Source organism: Mustela nigripes, chromosome 2 (assembly GCF_022355385.1).
Source record: "Mustela nigripes isolate SB6536 chromosome 2, MUSNIG.SB6536, whole genome shotgun sequence".
Taxonomy (NCBI): Eukaryota; Metazoa; Chordata; class Mammalia; order Carnivora; family Mustelidae; genus Mustela; species Mustela nigripes.
In genome coordinates this window covers 196927339-196950485 of record NC_081558.1, presented here as the reverse complement: position 1 = coordinate 196950485, position 23147 = coordinate 196927339, and the positions used below count along the sequence as shown (strand labels likewise).

The following is a 23147-nucleotide window of genomic DNA, read 5'->3' as shown; positions in this document are numbered from 1 at the left end:
GGGAAGCACCATAATCCACAGGTCAATGAGCAATAACATATAACCTCTTCAAGGGAGGAGAGATAGGTATTTGTGAAAAACTATACACAGGCATTGAGAAATATAGTAAGAAAGTCATAGAGGGAGATAAGAAAAAAAATTCCCAATATTTAGGATTATTCATACCACAGAGGAACCTACCAAAAATATCTTTCAACTAATTATTGAAACAAAAGTGTATGAACTGGAAGAAAGGCAATGTGAGGGAGAAGTTTTCAAAGAGCAAAAAATAAAAGAAAGAGCAGAGCTTCTTCCAGACCCAAGATTTTATAAGGGAGAAATGAAATGTCCATAAGTACTTGCCTGGAGCCTTCTGTCAGGATTCCAGTGTACTTGAGGAGGAAGAAGACAAGTAAAGAAAGTCCAAGATAAAATCGAAACCAGTTAGGGTAAAAATCAGTATCAATTAAGAGAGAGGGTTTTCAACATAAGTTGAGGAAAAGGTCATAGAACAAGTCAAATTTGTAACTGAAGAAAGAAAAGATCACATGGATAAAGCTACTGCTTTTATTTTATTATTATTTTTGGACCCTTCAACTTTTCATTGCAATGTCCTCAAGAGGTTTTACAGGAGAGAACTAATAGGGGGATACTTTTAAGAAGAGTTCAAAATTTAAAAGGAGCCAGTCGCCAGTAAACAGCACAAGAGTCAATAAGACTGGAGGAGAATGATTTTTTTTTTTTTTTCTGGCTGAGGTAAAAGCAGAATGTGAGAGCAAAGCACAGACGAACTGGTGGCATCAGTCAATGCATTCCCTTGACAGGGTCCAACTGCATCTTCCTGAAGCGGAATAAATCAATGGTTGATTTTTGTGAACACTGTTATTTTGAAAAAAAGTGGTGCCAGGAATTCTAAGGTTTGAGAATTGGTAACCATAAAGGGAAAATGTAACTAATTAGAAGAAGTGGAGATAAAGCAGTGTTTGGGTAAAGGGCAGATTAGGATCTGTAGTTGATTCTGTTATAGGAAATTGGGATGTGGAAGGAGAATGATCTGCCTTTGGGAGGCTCAGTGTGATGCAGACAGAACAGAAAACCACCTATGTGATTGATCTGAGTGGCACAAAAGAACACAGTCCCATGTTATCTACTTGTGAACCCTGACATAATAGGAACAGACATGCAGAACTGAATATCCCAGTTTGAGTGCACACCATGATGGACTTGAAGATTCAAACTTTGTTAACTGAACACACTCATACCCGAATAAAGCCTCCTTCAAAACACATATAATCATGTATAAACATTCACTGATAAACTAGTATGGAAACAGATTAGAACACTTATTAAATATATTAAGGTAGAAGTTACAATAGCAAAGCAGTTAATAAGGGGAGAACATGTTATGTCTGTTAAATAACATTTACTTTTTTAAAAAATATTTTATTTAAAGAGAAAAAGAGAGAGAGCACAAGCAGGGGAACAGCAGGCAGAGAGAGAAGCAGGCTCCCCATGGAGCACGGAGCCTGATGTGGGACTCTTTCTCAGGCTCCTAGGATCATGATCTAAGCTTAAGGCAAATGCTTAACCAATGGAGCCACCCGGGTGCCCCAATACTTCCTTTTAAATATCAGACTTGAGTTACTGTTTTAGTGTAAAAATATGTGCATAATTTGACACTGACACATACATATATAAAACATATAACAGTAAAAATTTATATACTGCCTCCAAAACTCAACATGTAAGAACTAATATTATAATTCCTATTTTCATGAAAGAATACTCAGGACAATGACTTGTCTGTGACGAAATACACTTTTATATGCCAACATAAACTACTTTGGAAATAAGTCACAGTAGAGAGTTGTTAATAGTTAAACTCAACAGCGTAAATTATCTTTGTTTACTGTATATAATTTAAAGAAATAGCTTAGAGATGTTTATTCAATAGAAATACATGGAGATACACATATAGATACGCACCTCTATTTTAAACCTATTCTTCATGCACTGAAATCTGCCCCCTGTGTTGAAGGCCAAAACCTCTGAACTATGGTACTCATAATAAATACCAGACTCTTTATTTCTAAAAAAGAAATCTTCTCCTCTGAAGCCTTGGGCCTTTGGTCTCCTCCATTAGCATGTGTAATTTCTATTAGACTGCCTAATTTTTATGTCATACCATCTGGTCTATTCCATTATATTATTCAATTAATATATCTCAATTAATTATAAACTTCAAGAAGGAGAGAAAATAATAACAGAGTTTTCATATTCTTTTCCTCTTTCAGCATGAAGTTGGTGGCCAAACTACTTTTGCTACAGGTAGTGAAAGACTGATGAACTTTTGTTTTTATTTATTTTTTGCTATTTTTAAAAAATCCAAGTAATTACCACAGAGTATATCATTGATTTCAGACGTAGTATTCAGTTTCAATTGCATATAACACTCAGGGCACATTACATCACATGCCCTCCTTAATGCCCATCATGCAGTTACCTCATCCCCTCACCGCCCCCCCCCCCTTCAGCAACCTTCAGTTTGTTTCCTAAGATTAAGAGTCTCTTATGGTTTGTCTCCCTGTCTAATTTCATCTTATTTTATTTTTCTCTCTCTTCCCCTATGATCCTCTGTTTTGCTTCTTAAATCCCAATTATGAGCGAAACTGTATGATAATTGTCTTTCTCTGATTTACTTATTTCACTCAGCACAATACCCTCCAGTTCCATCCATGTTGTGGCAAATGGTAAGGTTTCTGGCTAAAGTTAACAAGTCAGGAAACAGCAAATGTTGGCGAAGGTGTGGAGAAAGGGGAACTTTCATACACTGTTGGTGGGAATGCAAGCTGGTGCAGTATGGAGGTTCCTCAAAAAGTTAAAAAATAAAGCTATCCTATAGCCCAATGACTACACTACTAGGTATTTACCCAAAGGATACAAACATTGTGATCCAAAGGGGCACCTGCACCCCAGTGTTTATAGCAGCAACGTCCACAATAGCCAAACTATGGGAAGAGCCCAGATGTCCATCAACAAATCAGTGGATAAAGAAGATGTGGTACATGTACACAATGGAATATTACTCAACCAAAGAACTTTTTCAGATCTATATGAGATTCCTAGTGTTCTCCAGTCTTCAAGAAACTGGAGAGATAGCTCATGGCAGGATGAAGATAGGAATCAGAAGAAGACACAAATTTATTTCTACATCCTTCCCCTAAGTTACAGGAAACATGTGGCTAACTCCTCAGTTTTATATTTTGCCTATTCTAAAAAGAACAAATGACATTCTGCTTATAGAATCCTGTCATTATAGCTATCATTAATTTGTTACTTTATTTTACTTTATTTTTTAGAGGTATAGGGGCAGCGGGAGAGGGACAGAGAGAATCTTAAGCAGGTTCCACACCAAGCATGGAGCCTGATAAGGGCTCAATCTCACAACCCTGAGATCATGACCTGAGCTAAAATCAAGAGTTGGACGCTTAACTGACTGAGCCACATAGGCACTCTTAACTTGTTATTTTATTTTAATTTTTAAAAGATTTATTTATGTATTTATTTATTTGACCGATATCACAACTAGTCAGAGGCAGGCAGAGAGAGAGAGGAGGAAGCAGGCTCCCCGCTGAGCAGAGAATCCCATGTGGGGCTGGACCCCAGGAACTTGGGATCATGACCTGAGCCGGAAGCAGAGGCTTTAACCCACTGAGCCACACAGGCGCCCCCTAACTTGTTATTTTAAAGCAGAAGAAAAAACCAAAAGTACATTTGTGTCGTGTCACTACCAGTATTTCCATATGTTTGAAACATAGGCTGCTCATGGCTGAATGTTAAGGAAGAAGGGCTGGTGATCATAAAAGGTTTCTTATGCCAAAAAAAGCAGTTTTGACTTTGTATTGAAGGTAATGGGAAGCACTGACAATTTTAAGTGTTGAAAGGTTGGATGGAGAAGAAGTAGAAATTATGGGGTGCCTGGGTGGCTCTGCCTTTGGCTTAGGTCATGATCTCAGGGTCCTGGGATTGAGACCCGCATCAGGCTCTCTGCTCAGCAGGGAGCCTGCTTCCCCTTCTCTCTCTGCCTGCCTCTCTGCCTACTTGTGATCCTCTTTGTCAAATGAACAAATAAAATCTTTAAAAAAATAAATAAATAAAAATAGAAATTATGAGCCTGAGAGTAGAGGAAACAACTTGTAGCAATTCAAGAGGAAAAAAAGAAAAAAAAAACTTTTTTTTTTTTTTTTTTTTTTTTTAAATGAAAGGACTTCACTCTTAAGGAGGGCATCATGGTAGAATATATTTAAGAGATGTTAAAAAAAAAATGAGGTGACATGTCATTTACAGATTAGATTACCAAAATAGAGACAAAGTAGAATAACCTTAAAATATCTTCTGGCCTCACAGAATGTCATGTTAACACAGGCAGGAAATACAGTAGGAGAAGCCTAGTTTGGAAGAAGAGATGTCATCATGATGCCATAAACTTAGTTATTAATCTCCTTGTGGAAACAATTATAAACTTTAAATTTAAGAAAACCTACAAAATTGTTAAATAGATTCATTTAAGCAACAAGGGATTCATGCAATTTAAAAGTAAAATCTAGTATGATATTTAACTATGTTTCATTGGCATTCTTTCAACAACTACAAAGCCAGCAAAAGGCAATGACTCTCTTACAAGACTCTTTGTAAAAAAGATGATGGTGTTGCATAAGTCACAGATCCTGCCCTTGAGGCTACACACAATGTAATAGATGCTATCACTGAGGTGAGGAGATTTCCTCCAGGTAGAGAAGAGGTATATTAGGAGCGCTGTATCCACTGGCTGCCCTTTCAATAAATATATTGCTAACATGCGATAATAAAATAGGTACAAATTATTCACTGCTTACCATTAACAATAACGATGATATCACGGAAGTCAATTTCTCCCCTAGCCTCCACTCTTCCTTCACATCGGTATATACCTTCATCACTTTTATTGATGTTGAGAATCTGCAGATTATTGTTGGCTAGCATAGCAAAGCGATCTGGAAAGTAAGCAAAGGGGAGGCAATGATATCAGTAATTGAAAGCAGAGTCCAGTATGCTCTAAATTGCCAAGAGTTAAAATATGGCACTTGTCTGACACTATCAAACTTTTCATCAACAAACAAATTCGAATTTGAAAGTAAAATGTAATTTCATGGCTTCAATTTTTCCACTCCACACTGCCTTGTTACACCTTTTTTTTTTTTTTCTAAAACACATTCGAGACTTTATTTCCACATAAAATGGTTAGGCCCCTTGGTACTTTGAATGAAGAAATGATACACAAAAGAACAATGTTGAGAGATTAGATATTGCAGACATGAAGACATTTTGTAGCAACTTGAGTATGGAAAAGGTTTAGAAAATTGATTGAACAGCCTTCCCACACAATAATTAAACTAATAATTCTGCATACCCCGAGGAGGCAGCTAAATGATACAATAATATTCAAGTCACAGAGAGGACATATAAAGTGGCCATATCTCTAACTTATTTGAATTTTTTCTCTAAATGCAGATAATCCACTTCAGGAATGAACAGATTAGACTTAATTTTATTTCAAGATTTCATTTTAGGTGTGAGTATATGCACATGAATATACATTAAAAATAAGCTGTTAGAGGGATGCATTAGTTGATTGCTTAAGATAATCTGACTAGCCTAGCCAGCATCTCAGCCTGACAGTGTTTCCACAGTGTCTGGCCTGAGTTTTTAATCATCACAATTTTGTTGCAGTGTTAAGACCTTTTCCCCTCTGGTCTAGTAAAGAACGGTCTGACTTCTAGTCTTATTTTAAAGCATGTTGCAAAAGCAATATCTTCCATTTCATTAATTAACACATCATTGGACATCATCTAGTTGGTTTTTACAGTATTTGAGATACTTTGGTAAATAAGAGATACATGCTTGACCCCTTGGACCCATTAGTTTAAGGTACTCATCTCTGGGATATTTACTGTTATACCATTAAATATTACTTTTTGGACCTATTCCAGTGTTTACTGCTCTTTCCCTATCTGCTGGCTTGATGGGTTAGGGCAAACATGGAAACCACATGAGTAAAAGCTAGAGCCTCCCTCAGCCTGGAGCGCTGAATGGGTGTGTGGGGTACACTCTTACCCCCACCCTTGCTGCCAACTGGACTTTGTATAACTGAGAAATAAACTGCTGTGATATCAGGCAGGTTGGGGTTCAATTCAGGTTTGGGGTTCACCCGTCATAGCGATTCCTTAATGCAATTCCTTAATGCCATACCAATTCTACTTTGGGCTACAAATACAAATAGGGAAGTCATCAGACTATGGGAGGACTATGCTTCCTACAGGTAAGCAAGAGAGAAAATAAACAAAGAGTAGAAATATATAGATTCAGAGGATCCCAGAGATGGAAAGTATTGATTATAAAGCTGCAGACATGATTATCAGCTCAGGAAGTACAGTAAAGCCCTCCAAACCCCCATCCATGGTTTTGCCCTCTGCAGTTTCATTTGTTTGCAGTCAGCCAAGGTCTGGAAGCAGATGATCCTCCTTCTGACATTTTATCACAGATCAAAATAGGCCTAACCCTACATCACTTCTTGCATCTCATCGCATAGGCATTGTATCATCATGTCATGAAAGGAAAAAAAGGTGAGTAGAGTATAATAAGCTATTTTGAGAGACAGTGGTCACATTCACACAACTTTTGTTATAGCATATTGTTATAATTGTTCTATTTCATTATTAGCAATTGCTCTTAATCTCTTAATTTATAAACTAAATGCCTAAGGTATAAATTAAACTTTACTGTTTTTTTTTTTTTTTCACTAAAAAAAAAAAACAGTATAGGATTTGGAACTATTTTTGGTTTTAAGCATCCACTGGGGGTCTTAAAATGTATCCCCCGTAGACAAGGGGGGGCTACTCCACAAACTTTCCCATAATGTTTATTTCTTCTTTAAGTTGACCCAAAGAAGAGAGACACAAATATTCACGCAGATGCTTTCCCCTGGTAAATTTTCCTTTTCTCCAAGGAAGCTTGAAGAAAAAGAATCTGCAAGAAATTTTAAATTTTTTTTCTTTAAATTTTAAATTTAAACTCACAAGAAGTCCTGGAGTAACTCAGAACTCATAAAAATTTAGAATGTTTCAAGGTCAGTAAAAAGATCTATTCAAGCATGTGGCTGGAAATTAGGGTGGGAAGCAATTATCAACTTAAGAAGTTCAAATTTAAATTGGGATGCATATAATCATACCTTGATAAATGTAATATTATATTTTTAAATTACTAAAATATGAATTATCATTTAACTCTAATGTTCTTTAATGGTTAAAGTGCATTTAGTTAAAAAATAGTAAGGGGAAGAATTATTTTAATCAGGAAGGCAATACTTGATATTAAAAGGAAAATAATTTGAATGTATATAATACATAATTTGATGGGAATAAATCAGTGTTTCTTCTAATCATAAAATTTTAGTTTCAAATGGCCATTTTAATATATTACCTCTACTTGCTGAGAGAAAACTATTAAAATATTAGGAAAACAGTAGCTACCTGCTAAATTGAAATACATATCAATGTTTCGAAACAGAAAACAAACTATATGAAAATCTCAAGTCAAATCCTAGGTATGTATGTAAAGACCATGGAATGATGTTAGTAAGCTATCAAATGGCAGAAAACATTTGAAGAGAGCACTGCTTCAATCACACATAACTATGGACATTAGAACTATCAGATTATTAGAGATTATTCATTTTTCTCAATTATACAGAACTTCATTAAAAACCAAGTTTTCATTATTGCAATCAGAAAAATAAATGAAATAAGCGATCTGCTTTATGCTCCTTCAAGCAGATTTTTTTCTAGCCCTCTTCTCATTCCCCAGCCTCAGTGGTTGGTCTCATCTATTCTTATGGCTTCAATCACCATCTATATTTTGAGACACAAGTTTTCTTCAGATCAGACCATTATATGACTATAAAAGTGCTTAATGGTAGACCAGATATAGCTACTGGGAAGGACTGTAAGTATTTTAATCTCAGCAAATTTAAAGTTTAGTTTACTATCTCCACTTGAAATTTTTCATATGGTCTCTCCAGGTCTGTCTTCACATCTTTATGTTGAACTATTTGCCCAAGTCAAATTCCTCGAGCCATCTTTGATTTCTCCATCTCTCTCCATCTGCATATTCAATCAAACCCCATGTCCTGTCACTTCTGCCTTTATTATTACTTGGTCTAAATATCCTTCTCCTTCAGCAATTATTTCTTTAGGATCTGAATTGTTATCAGTTACTGGAGTTTTGTCTTGACTGCCATCCAATCCATTCTCCTCAATGAAGTACTAATAGCCTTCTCAAATTCATATCAGGTCATGTCACTGCCTCGATTAAAATCCTTTAGTGATGTTCTCTTTGGATAAATGCCAGATTCCTTTACAGAGATGTCAAGGCCACAATGACCTGACTCAAACTTCCTTTCCAGTTTCCTCTCTTATTAGTCTTTATGATCAATCCTGGTTTATATTTTTCTATTAGTATAAGTATTCTAGTTGCACTTATTCATAAATTCTCATTATAATAAACTAATTCTAGTTTCTGGAAAGCACCATTCATGATGTCTTTCACCTCTGGGCTGCTGCAGATGGTGTTTTCTCTTCCTAAAAAGTCCCCACCACCCTTTGCCTGGCTAACCTCTTTTTCATAATTAAGGGTTACTTCTCTCTTCAGCAGGCATCTTGGACACCTTCTTTTGCCCTAACAAGTTGAGTTGACATTAGGAGAAGGAAAGGAAAATTCAGTTGGGGGAAATGGGAGGGGGAGGCGAATCATGAGAGACTGTGGAGTCTGAGAAACAAACTGAGGGTTTTGGAGGGAAGGGGAGTGGGGGGTTGGGTGAGCCTGGTGGTGGGTATTAAGGAGGGCACGTATTGCATGGAGCACTGTGTGTGGTGCATAGATAATGAATCTTGGAACACTGAAAAAATAAAATAAAATTACAAAAACCTCTAAGTCGAGATGTTCTTTCTTTAACATTCTCTATCATTGCACTTTCCTTCTAATAGACCTCAGTATACCTTGTTTTCACTCATTTCTATATTAATCTTTTCTACTAGATCATTAGTATTTTGAAGGCAGTGAACTTGTTTATCTTGTTAACTAGGACTAGCCACCATCCAGCACATTAGATGGCACGTACTAGGTTTTCAACAAGTAGTTCAAAATTGAATGGATTCTTATATTGGAAGTAGGTTACATAAAAAGAATATTGAACAAGATTATTTTACCAATAGTTTTTGATGGAAACAAGGTACCTCATTAGTCAATGATCAAAGCATTTAGAATATTTTTAGGGACAACTTTCAAATTGGCTGAAATCAAATGAGCATCTGAAATAGCATATCCCTCCACTGGGATATTCAACTTTTATAACAAAATGCCACCTTTACTCCCTAAATGCTTGGATTCTCTTTAGCCGATGGATTTCTTTCAACAAGCAACATGGAAAACCTCCATTTCAAGTATCCTATTGGAATTTTAATTATAAATATCTGCCATATAGCTGCTACCAAAAGTATGGCTAATAAGATGGACATTTCCAAACCTTCATTATGTCATCTGGAGCCTGCAAACTTGACTCACATACCACGTTAAAGCTTCAGAAAGTTACCTGGACACACTACATTATTTCAAATCCCCTTACATGTTCCTTTCATAGTTATAAACTTAATCTTCTTCGATTAGCTCTAATAAAGGGGCCATTGAAGATATAATCAGGAAAAGAATATTATTTCTTGTAAAGCCATTATGAATGCGCAAATTGTTCAACAATGAACCATGTGGAGTGTTTCTCCTATATCAAAAGGTTAGAAAAGTTTGTCCTTCCTCACAGTCCACATAAATACTTTATATTCTAAAGTTAAAAAGAGAAAAAAAAGTTGTGCCTTTTTTTTTTTCTTTGCTTGCCATGCAACTCTGAGCCAGGTTTACTCCAAACTAGTCACTTTCCTCTACATTCAATTTTTTTATTCTAGTTATAATCTGAGTGCATATAATTCTGGTAACACTGATTCTCAAGATTTAAAAACTCAATGAGAAGGAAGGAGAAAGATAAATGTCATTGTGTGGCAAAACTGATACATACGCAAATATTTAATTCATTCATTTAACAAATATTTATTATGCGCAAGTCTTATTTGAAACTCACAACTATTGTTGAAATTGGAGATAATAACCCACTGTTTACAGAGAGAGAATCTGAATTAGATACAGAGCTGTTCGAAAATTCAAAGCTGCCAGGCCAAGGAAAGAGTAGAGCCATAATGGCATTCCAGCTTCAAATCATCTTGTCCCTAGATACTGGGAAAAACTGTGTGAGCTATAGCACAGAGTAGTGCTCCTCCATTACCGTCACACTTAACTATCAATCTCTGCTTTGAGGCTTTTGTTCTCTGTGTCTTTTAAAAACTATAATTCATTTCAAAACCTTCATGTAATTAAGGTTTACAATAAACCAGATGTACACTTGAAGCCTAAGATGAGGCAATCTGAAAATGTTTAGACATTGTCATCTAACTGCTATAAAAGAACTGCCTTTTCTTTACTATTGAGGGAAAAAATAGCTGAAAATACATTGCACAAAGTACTCATGTGATGAGATAATGAAATATAAAGTAGTTATCCTGAAATAAAATAAGAGGAAATAAAGTATGATTTCTCACTAACTTATTATAATAGAAAAAAAGAGAGAGGTAGTCAATAAGTGACAAGAGCTGAAAATGCTATGATGAGAGAAATTGTCTCAAAAATTTTAAAAATGACTATTAAACGTGATTATGACATGTCCTCTTTACATATTCAAAAATAGATACTATCTGCTTTCTCTCCTTTATGCTATAAGTTTTAGCTCTTAGAAACTCACAACGGAATCATCCAGGATGGAAAGTATTTGAAAAGATTCAATTATTTCATAACTCTCTGCAAATGCAGGTGCATTGAAAAATATTCTAAATTGAAACTGCTCCCAATGCACAATGGTAAAGTAGCATAATGTAAGCAAATTATGCTTTCAATTTAGATGTCATATTATTCTGGAATTTTAGCTCAGTCTGAATCAAAATTATGAAGACAATTTGAATGAATGTATTTTTCCATCTATTATCCATATGTATCTTCCCATAATATTTAGAATATGTAGGTGTCCTTGAAAGAACACTGCCAAAATAAGAAACAGGGTTCACATAGATATTATTTTAACATTACATAGATGAGTCCAGGGGATGATGTTTGAACTGTGATGTGTCGAATATGAATGCATCAGGACTGAGTCCTTCATTTATTTATTATCCTTATACAGTTTATACTAATTTTTTCTTAAAAAGATGGGGTCAACAAACCTTTTCTGTAAATCTCCAAATGATAAATATCGTAGTTTCTTTTTTGGCCACTCCATCTGTGTCACAGCTGCTCAACCCTGTCCCCGAAGCGGCCCTGGCTACTATGTAATGGTCAGGTTTGGCTGTGACCTCACAACACCATAAAAAGACAGTAGAGGGGCTGAATTGAGCCTGAGGTCCATTATCTGCCAACTCCCAACTTCAGAGTTTAAGTTGTTAGATGCTTGGAATCCAAAAAATAAAATTTCTATACGCAGTCAGGTAGATTGAGTCTTTTAAAAAATTGCACTATTATTAGAACATATAATTTAGGGAGTTACCAAAATACTAACTGTCGGAAATAGCGGTGACTTCCTCATTATGATACAACCAGCTGACCGCAGGGGCAGGTGAGCTGCTAACGCGGCAAACCACTTCGGCATCCTCTCCTTGTTTGAATTCTTGAGGAGATACCACTTCTTTGAAAGTGAGTTTTTCTGTTTCAAGAAAGTAGAACAAACCACAAAAGTATTATTTCTCTCTTCTCCCAGTAACATATTCCAAAATCTGATTGATGCGATGATGAAATCATCAGCTAACCCTAGATCTTTTAAAACCTTAGGCCGGGTAAGAATTCTTCTACTCGGGGTGCCTGGGTGGCTCAGTGGGTTAAAGCCTCTGCCTTTGGCTCAAGTCATGAGCCCAGGGTCTTGGGATCAAGCCCCACATCAGGTTCTCTGCTCAGCAGGGAGCCTGCTTCCCTTCCTCTCTCTGCCTGCCTCTCTGCCTGCTTGTGGTCTCTGTCTGTCAAATAAATAAATAATATTAAAAAAAAAAAAAAAAAAGAATTCCTCTACTCAAGAACTTATCATCTCCCTGAGAGGAAAATTCGTAGTCCACATAATGCCGTACTATGTGAACTGGAGTCAGCCCCACAATTCTGATCCTGATTTCTTCTCTCTTTTCTTAGTCCCTGTGATCCAGACAAACTGTCTTCTTTGCAATCCCTTGACTACTCCAGGTTTGTTCCCATCCTCGGGCCTTGTGTTCCTTTGAATTCCTTCAGATTTCCGCTCGACCTTCACAGATAAAATAACCTTCTCTCTTCCCAATTCAACTCTCCCTCTCTTTACCACACTAACTTTCTTCACTATAGAATTCTATAGCATGTCTATCTAGCATCCATGCATTTATCTACGTTCATTCATTGTGTTTTTCTGCTTACTAAAATAATAAGCACCAAGTGGGTGACATTTTCTTTTTACTGAGTGTCTAGGACTTAGAATATTGCCTACCATGTAGTAGACACCCCATAAGTGTGTCAAATGAAGGAACGAATGTGGGTCTTTATGCTTGTTGAGAGATTTTTCACAAAAGTAATTCATTGTTCTTGCCAGGAAAAAAAAGTCATTTCTTTAGTTTACAAACAAAACACCAGGCACCTTCCTTTTCATCACTCAAAGTAATGAAAAATCTTTCCAAATACTATGTCTGTGAAATGATCACTTCAATTTATTTTTTTTTCTATTTATGAAATAGGTACAGTGGGGATCATATAAATAGATATACCATCTTTTTCTTTAGGAGTTTTGAATCTAACAGGAGTAGGGGCAAAGTTGAAATCAGGAAAAATGGCAGTAATGTGCCAGCAAATTGCACTGGAGATCAAGAAGGAAGTCATGCTGTGGGCATGCTTTGCCTTTTTTTTTTTTTCATATCTTGTTTCTACAATAATAGTAGTAATAGTCATAATAATAAAACTTTAAGGAAGAGATATCTTGAGTTAGTATTTTTAAAAATTTTATAATTTTTCAGATACTTTTCATTAATGTAGTAGAAATACTATCACATATTAATTGTAAGGCATTGTTCTAAAAACTTTATATAATATTAATAATTAATGTAGTGCTTAAAACAGCTTTACGTATGAGGTAGGCAATACTATTAGATCTCTTTTATGGATGACAAAACTGAAGACAGAGAGGGTAGACATTTGCTAAAGCCACAAAAGGAAGTGATAGAGGCTGGTTTCAAGCCTAGGGTGTCAACAGGCTTTAATGTGTTCTTAAACAGTTTCATGATTCTTGGGGCACCCGGGTGGTGCCGTTGGTTAAGCATGTGATCATGGTTTGGGCTCAGATCATGATCTCAGGGTGATGAGGTCCAGCCTTGTGCCAGGTTTCCTGCTCAGCTAAAAGTCTGCTTGAGACTGTCTCTCCTTCTCTGTCTGCCCTTTCTCCTCCTCTAAAATAAGTAAATAACTCTTAAAAGAAAGAAAGAAACGAAGAAAGAAAGAAAAAAAGAAAGAAAGGAAGAAAGAAAGGAAGAAAGAAAGGAAGAAAGATAGGTTAATGATTCCTAAATGTAAGAAGGGGAAATGGTTGTAGAAGGCAGTCAATCTCAAGTCATAAGATGAAGTATAAGCGTGGAACATTTTATTAATAAAAGTTCTGATGGTGAAAAATCCAGCTAGATATTATTCTCCACAGGATGAGTTTTCAGGTCTTCTGTATTCACTCCTGTTCACCAACCCTTCATTCTCATTCTAGATTGGTCACTGCTATCATATATGCAATTTCATTTGTTCTAGTCCTGACCTTTTATTTGAGTATGAAAAAAGTACTCCTTACAAATTTCATAATCCTAAATAATGTTCTCTACTTACCCAAAAGATTTTCAATGGCTGGAGAATATGAAATCATTTTCATCTCTGTGATTTAACCAACAGAAATGTCCATCTATGTGTTTATCATCTACTATTTTATTATCTATTCTATTTTAGAGATACACTATAGTAAAATAGAAATAAGCTGATATTTGTAATGGTCTCAGGATATTGTTTAGCACATAGTTTTTCATGAGTGTCAGTTTTTATTAAATGCCTTTTTTTCTCACAGCCACATTTTAATCAATTAATAAATGCATGACTTACGGTAAATTTCCAAAACAACTGTAGCTTCTTGTGTCTGTCCTTTGGCATCTGTTGCTTGACAGCGATAAATCCCTGCATCCTCTATATTTACGTTGTAGATGGTTAGTCGTGATCTGACACCTTCCTTTTGCACTGCTACCCTCTGTGTTGAAATTATCTTCTCTCCTTGAGGATTATACCAATCTATACTCTCAGGTTCACCAATTGCTGAAAAGATCCACGGACAAGATATGTTTGAAAATCTGTTGCAAGTGTTTGTTTTGGCATTGACATTTACTATTATGTGACAACTTTCAACAATTTGGGGAAAAAATGTAAATAGGAGAAGGCTGGAAGTCTGAAAATCTTACAAAATTCAAAGTAAACACAAATGTTAGCACACATGTTCATCCTTATCTATCCAATGCTGAGAATTCAGTCCTGTTTGCATAAGCAAAACCCAAAAGTTCTACAGGAAACTGACAGCATGGTATTTAAGCTCTGATAGTTGAAAATTTACTATAGCAATGGATGAGTTATTACTACAGTTAACTTATAAAACTGGCTTGGCCACTGAGTCAGACATAAATTAAAAATGTTTGATATATCTGAACAGAAACACGATTACTAACATGATTTCACCTGTTCCCAATCCTCTTTGCCAGGGTCAGGAGATAGCACTTTTTTCCCCCAAAAAGCAAAGTTCATAACAATGTAAATCCTATACAAAATAAACCTTGGTTTTTGGTAATACTGAATTCGTTATTAATTTCCCAAGTTGTTAAACCTGTACAGATAAGGCTAATAACTGTTTTTCAAAATGGAACCTCAAACTCTCTTCTTAACTGAAATGAACAGTTTCATCATTTTAATCTAAAACTGTTAACTATTTAATCATATGATAATTGAAACGATTCTTATACTGCTAGGCAATTACAACCAAATTATTACAGGGTAAACATTTATTTAAGTTTTCCAATTCCGAATCCAGGTTAATACACTCTTCGTAAAAGCTGAAGCTTCCAATGTTTGCTTTTACTCACCTGAAGGATGTATTTCACCTAATTCCTTGAGAGATAATTTGTGGAAGCAGTATACACTATTAACTCAAAAGTATCAGGGTAAAATGCATAAAGTTACCATCTGCAGGACCACTTTGAAAAACAGTGTTCCATCTTATTTTTTCCCAAAGAAATGGCTTTAGAAACAAAATATTGTGCTTTCCATATCAAATTAGACATGCGTGAGCAAAAAGTATGAAAGACGGTTTAGTTAAATCTTAAATGGATCTCAGTTATGTTATCTTCAGTTCTTTCTGGACAGAACCATAAAACCACAGTGGTGATGGGATGACTCATTTGGGGGAGGTAGTTGCTTTGATTGCCCTCTCCACAGAGAAGTTCAAATGAATAATTTCAATGAGCAGCACTTTGAATTAGAACAATACAAAATTTCATTTTATACAGCAAATTATATCGAATATTCTGTGAAATATTTTGGTCATTTTCTTACTTGATAATATGATATAAAATTTCATTATCATGGAGAATTTATACCGCATTTTCATAGAGCAGTCAGTCATGATTCTCTTTTCATGACATCTCTAGTAAATAATAATCTCCAGTGAAACTTTCCATGTTATTTTGTTAAGAGTAGACTACTGGAGATACTGATAAATAACATTAAAGTTTTTATTTTCTTAAAAATGTAGAATTCATTTGCTATTTATAACATACTCTTATTTAGCCCTCTGAGGGTCTGACCCCCTGACAGTGTAAATTTAAGACATTTATTTTACTGAGTTTAGATGTCTATGTTTTAGTATATCAAGAAATTTCAGAGACATAGCAACTTGGTCAGCATTGTAGTAGGAAAAATAGATGAAAGCATTCTGATTTGCAGGGGTTTCCCCACATCATTTTTTTTTTTTTTGATTCTTGTTTTACTACTCTGTTTCCTATATATAAGGCCACTTACATGACAACTGTATGGCTCTTGGTTACACATCTTTATATAAGGAAAATAAAAATGTTTCATTATTTAGCCTTATTTTATGAGCAAAACTTAGCACACTAAATGATATGAATTCATTCTTTTAAATTATGCCTTAATTGACCTTATGTAATACCTACAGAGGTAATAACACTATATAATTTAAATCACTGTGATATGCAAATGTAAGAAAATAATACAATTCCAATTTCAAAATACTTCATTATTCTGTGAATATATGACACAACTGAGCTGTGTGTGTGCATTTGTGTATTTGTGTATACAAAATATGGATGAGATTTAAACAATGATCTACATTCTTATGACCAAGCTCTGCTGACATAATAAATGATGTTGAACCAATATTTCACTTGTTCTCTGCCTATTTGTCAATATGCAAAAATAAGCATTCACAGACCTATCAATTTAGACCTTTAGGAAGAACTGTGGCTTCTATTAGTTTTTCATAAAATGTGATATTATACATACATATCATGTAATATGTATAACATAATATATGTTATTTATAAATGTTATGATTATTTCTATTTTATTAATTTTAATAATAATTTAAATAAACCATGCAATTCTCAAGACTTGTATAATGCATTTTATGTCAGAAATGCCTATTTTAATTCAGTTTTGAATTACTTAGGCATATTCAGGAATACAAGCAATTTTAAAATACCCTAAAAAGCAATTTTGGCTCTAGATGAATATTATTTAAAACTTTAGGTATGAAGGCTTGTGTGCATAAAAATGAATTTGATGAATATAAATAGAAGCCGAATGTGTGCATTTGTGAGCTCCACAGTACTCTGAATTAGAATTTGTTGCTTAAGTATTTAAATGTCTTCTGAAAAAATTCTGCATGTGCATGATTAAAGTAAATGAGGTCCATAAAATTTCCCACAGGTATTATGATATATGATACTTTTGATTAATAGTCACAAAATTCATGCAAAAGTTTTGCTGATTAAATATCTACTTTTTAAAAAATTCACTCTTCCTAAGGATGGATTTGATTTGCTTTGTCCCAAAGTTTTCATTCAGGTGTAACTACAGTGCAGTGTGCCATATCTAATTTATTCATTGCATATTTACAAAGATAATTCAGTTATAATATTTACATTCATCCTAATATTACTGTTTATACAGGACTACTATTTGAATTTATTTAGGTTATTGTGGATACTTTATATCTGATAAGTTATTTTCAAAATAAATGAGCTAATTTGGCAGTCAAAAGTAATAAGTTGAAATTAAAAGAAATAAAATTCATATTTTTTAACATATAAAATAGGGTTATTAACACTTTCCAACCTCATAAACCCAATGATAATAAAAGGTCTTATTTTCAGAGGATTGTTTTTCACCATTTAAATGTTGCCAATATATAATATTAAATAATTAAAGCATAAAATACATTATCATCTGAAAATATGTGTATAAATACATACCTGTACATGTGAAGAATTTAGATTCACCCACACTAAGCTCTACTTTGCTAAGTGAAATTGTCACTTGAAGAAGAGCTGAAAAAAATATTTAAATCATAATTAAATATGGCTTTCAACATGAATTCTAAGATTCTATCACATGATCTATTAATGACATGACCCAAACAGCAATTATTTTCCCTGTAAATTTTTATTACATATAAAAAGAAATGAAAGTTTTATAAAATGTAATCTAATTATAAAATATAACCTAACAACATTATGTCTGTTCCATTAGTATACAATTCTCAACCAGATCAAATACAGGACTTATTTAATATAACATGTTGAAATTTGTTTGTCACATAAATGAGTCAATTTATACTCACTTCCATGTTTACCTTCTTGGTTGTATATGTGCCACCACATTGGGCAATGACTACAAAATGTTTGTCCAACATTTGGAACCTCATTCGAAATCCTACACTGTCATCATAACAATTAAAATATAAACTGCATTTTGACTACCTGCTAAAATATTTCCATGAAAAGATGAAGAACACTGCATAAGAAATGTGAATGAACACTATTTTCACAAGATAAATAAATTAAGTGAAGGAACAAAGGTGATGGTAATAAAATAGCAAAGATGTTCAATAAGCTTGTCCGATTTGAAATAAAATAGCTGAATATTCTAAAATTTTAGAGGATACTTAGAATTATATTTTAATACAAATTGAAAGACTTATATTTCTAATAATATGGTAGGCAAGATAGTGTGACCATACTCCAAAACCCTTCCCACCACCCCTTACTTCAAGATACCTATAGTTGGCCTTTCAGAAAAGTAATGGAGCATCAAGGGATTAAAAAAAGAAATGAAGAACAATCTAAAAATCAGAGTATAAAGTGATACTGGAAATTTGTGAATTGTAGTAAGCAAAAGGTACAGAGATTGCATAAAGATGGGGTCAAAACTTGTCTATAAACGGGGGTGCTGTAGCACACCAGGTAACATGGGAGCAGAATAAAATTCACCCTTAGTATGAGGAGGGTAGAGAATAAATCAGCCCACTGGCAAACGGGCAGTGATAAGGAGAGTGGATTCTCCTAGCCTGTGCAGGAGAGGGAACTTTGTTTCTGTTTAAACAGATTAACCACACTCTGCCATATCCCAGGTTCGGGAATTTAATTATAGACACATGTTCTTTGGGAACCTCCAAGCTGAAATACTAAACAAAAAAGCAGTGCCACACGTGGGGCTCACTGCTCAGTGGCAGACGAACATAATCCCCTTCCAAGGAACTATATCATTAGCCCACACTGCCACAGATGTTCATAAATTAAGCTCTCTTCAACCTAAACTGATAAAATTCTGTCCAAAAAAAAAAAAGTGAAATAAGGCACTGAGAGCAAGAGTCAACTAAAACATTCAAAAGGATAAACAGATCCATGAAATTTCTAAAAATGGAATAAGACTCAGAACATAACTTAATTATATCAGAAACATTTAAAGAAATGAAAGGTAAAATCAAAAACATGAGAGAAGAAAAAACTATTGATCAAGGAAGACTTGCTGGACATATTTAATTAAGTTCTTTAAAATATGTTTCTTTATACTCCCCATCATTGAATAACACATTCTTTGTTTGGGAAACAGGCTGGCTTACAGGGTTTTCTTCTCCTCTCAGGTCTCGGTCTTATTTTTATTCATAATTCCTTAATTCTCAAAGAGTGCTTGGCATATTACAGGGGCTTAACAAGTGGTCAAGTAAATCTGAGATGTCAGAGAGAAATAGGTTAAGAAAAGCACCGAAGTTAGAAAGAATAGGAAGAAAAAGAGGAGAACCAAGGGACTGCAGAGTTATCTAAAAGCTACCAACAAGGCCAGTTCCAGTGAGCATTCACAGATGAGAACTTTTCACTTTGAAGCATAGCTAATCCTTCCAGTGCATTTAGTTTTAATGTAATGGGGCAACAGAAGCAAATTGCAGAAGTTAAGGAAATTGAGGCTGTCCCTACAAGAAGTTTAAATGGGAAGAGATGGCTGAGGTTTTGGGGATCCACAATTCTGAGCGTGTGGTTGGGGGTTTTATAAACTGAGAAAGAGCTGGGCAGATAGAAAAGATCTGAGTTTAGGTTAAAGGGTTTAGGTTGAAGAGAGCTTAATTTATGAACATCTTGGGCAGTGTGGGCTAATGATACAGTTCTTCGGAAGGGGGTTATGTCCGTCTGTCACTGAGCTGCGAGCCCCAGGAGTGGCACTGCTTTCTTGTTTAAAGATCTTCTAATGGGTAAAGGGAAGGAGGCAAAAAAGACATTATGTGGTTGAAAATAACAAGGGAATTTCCATTCTGTTCCACGTTTTTCTTCTTTCCTCCCCTTTCTTTCTTTTCTCTTGGGATCTTCAGTATGCACTTTTCCAAAACCTAATCCTGTGATTTCCAATCCTCAGCTAGAATTCAGTCGGATAGCATAATTTAATTTCAAACTTTCTATGTGCAAACCAAATCTATTTTCCTTCTGTCAAAAGTTGCTCACTGTTCGTATTCCATTTTGGGGCATCATCAATCAATTTTCAAGTCTTGGAGATAGAGCCTCTGAAATATCATTTGCCTGCATTCTTATTTATTTCCAATACTTCTCCCCCTAATACATGTACTCATTAATTTTAATGTGAGATGTTTATTTTAATCTGAGATAGTGATATATCAGATTCTGTATTTCTTTTTGTGACTTTTATCTCTCCAATCTCTTTCCAAGAAGTTTTTCTCAGGCTGCTGCATGGATAAGATTTTAAAGCTGTTTAATTTCACCAGGCTGTTTCAAAAGTCCTCAAAGTGGATTTGCTTAGCCCAATTAGTTATTACACAAATTTTAATTGAAAGAAAACTGGCCTTTCCAAGTTTATTTCCAATTACTCTCTCCCAACCCTGTGAAGCTACAGACAACCACAATCAATCATCATCCCTGCCCTTTTTTTCACGGACTCCTTTACTTTCCTGTCAATGTGGATTCGCTCAAACGATTTCCTCCGCTTTTCTCTCCTTTTCTCACTTGTCCACATGGCTGGCTATATCCTATCTTCAAAGCAAGAGTAAAATCTCAATAACTTTATAAGATGTTCTTTGATAGCCTCCTCTACGGTAACAACAAATAAATATCTTTGATCAGTAGGCATTTTCATGAAACAAATGAAACTTACATAACAGCTAATTATATTAACTTCTCTACCTTATTTAAATGTAAATTTCTAAAAGTGAAGGCTCATCAACCTCACTTCTGTTCCTCCTTTAATTAAACTGATAACATATGAATACATAGCAGAACAATGGATAAATACTTACCAAGAGCTTATTGTACAGCAGGTACAGAACACTGACTTTATTGACAATATCAAATTGTGCAATGACTTCATTGTTTTAAAAAGAATTTAAGGATGTCAGACAGTTTGAGAAATGTCTGCTGATTATTATTTAAACACTTTCCATTTTTGGTCTTTGTAGTAAATTTGTTTTTCTAAAGAAAAGTTTATAGAAAAGACAAAGGATGTAAGCACTTTAAATGTTAAATATAATTCTGGGTAATTTTACACTGATTTGCTGATGGGTATAATAGATAACCTATTCATTGTAATAAAATGAAAATGAGCCTGAAATTAATTAGTTAATTTATATTAAAATACTTGGTTAATTTTTCATTCAGTAAAAACGATCAATTCACCCATTAATCAAGACCATACTTTCCACGGACATTTTGGTGACTAAATACATTGCTATACTTCAGGTATTAAAGTATATAAAGAAAATACATAATTCTTTAGTTTAATACATTTCCCAAAGGCTAGATGTGCTCTAATTGACCTCTACAGATACATTAAAACTTGTGCATATTAGGAAAAACCTGGACAACTAAAATTTAAGGTCATGTCTTAATCATGGCTCTAGTGATTTAACATCCAGAGTTTCTCGTAATCATTCTTGACCTGTGGCCACATCCAACCATCTCATTTTGGACCCAAATGTCAGAAGAAAATTAAAGTTTTGTAGTGTCAAAAGTTGTGTTTAGAGAAAAGTGGACAGGGCTGATATATTTGATACCTACCTAGTTAATCTCTCCATTTTTGGTGTTTCAAATTACACACACAAAAAATGAAAGTGGATGGTAATATAAGGCCTTTATTTCATTTAGAAAAAAATAAAAAGCATTTCTAATTACAATTTCCATTTAGGACTGGAATTTGAAAATAAAATGGTATTCACTGATGCTGAACAACCCCTTTTTGATGTTTTACTTTTTATGTATTTGGAATAGATATAATAACTTTAAAGAAAACTGTGAAGAGTGTAGTATTTCAATGATTCATTGCCTACAAGGGCCATCATTGATTAAATCATGGCATTCCTTATAAATTAATCAATAAATCATCTTTTTGTATTAGAATGGGGTTGAATCATTGAAAAAAATGCCAGTATCTTCACAATACATTCTTTTTTTTTTTTTAAATTTATGTAATTTCTACACCCCAGCCATGTGGGGTTCAAACTCACAGCCCCAAGATCAAGAGTCACATGCTCTGCTGACTGAGTTAGCCAGGCACCCCTCTTCATGATAGAGTCTTAAAGTAAGAGAAAACTTAAACCCATAGACTGAAAAGTGGAATCCTGATAAATCTGTAACCTCTGTGAACTAATTTCAAAGAAATCCATGTAATATCAACCTTTAAAGTAGAGTTAGGTAAATTAAAAATTATCTATAAAAATCAGTGTATTTATTAACTATTTGCATTTTGTAAATCACTCTTTTAAGTACAATGGTATATAAAAATAATAAGCCACAGTTCCAAATGTCAAAGGAATTATAATTTATTTGGCAAGATTAATACTACATAAAATGAAAAATGATAAAACAACATGGAATGTATCAATTATGGCCATCATGAGATTTATAATCAGGAAGCCTCCACAGAGGGCAAAAAAACTTGAAAAAGATGTGATAGATATTGCAATAGACAGAAAGAGGGTAGACATATGTGAATATGTGAATGTGTCTATGACATATGAGGAATATATGTGCTTCTGGACATTCCAGGTAAGGCAAAGGTATTCAAGGAACATTCAGAGGATAGCTAGAGATCAATATGGAGGAGGCTAACTTCATGTATAATATTGGTAATATATTATCATTGGAGAAATAGCTTTGAAAAGACATCAGAGGATCTCAAAAGCCATGGTAAATATCAAACCTTAAATTTTTCTTCATTAATTTTTTATAAATAGATACTGACATGACAAAATTGGCATTTAATAAAGGTTAGGCAGAAGATAAGATGACTGACAACTGAATTAAAGGGACAAGCATTTCAGAGTATGTTATGTGGAGTATCTGCATTGGCTGGTCGCAAAGAATATGGAAAGACAGCAATGGATGTAACAA

General features: G+C 34.4%; 1 protein-coding gene across 2 annotated transcripts in view; it reads right to left on the bottom strand.

The window, feature by feature from the left end:
- Positions 1-23147, bottom strand: part of NCAM2 (neural cell adhesion molecule 2) — a 514996-nt gene that overhangs the window by 206621 nt on the left and 285228 nt on the right. For both annotated transcript variants that reach the window (XM_059392179.1, XM_059392180.1), the window contains exons 2-5: positions 17733-17807; positions 14302-14508; positions 11723-11866; positions 4875-5012 (exon numbers count right to left, since the gene is read on the bottom strand). In XM_059392179.1, coding sequence (XP_059248162.1) covers positions 4875-5012; positions 11723-11866; positions 14302-14508; positions 17733-17807 — 564 coding nt within the window. The remainder of the gene's footprint in view (positions 1-4874; positions 5013-11722; positions 11867-14301; positions 14509-17732; positions 17808-23147) is intronic.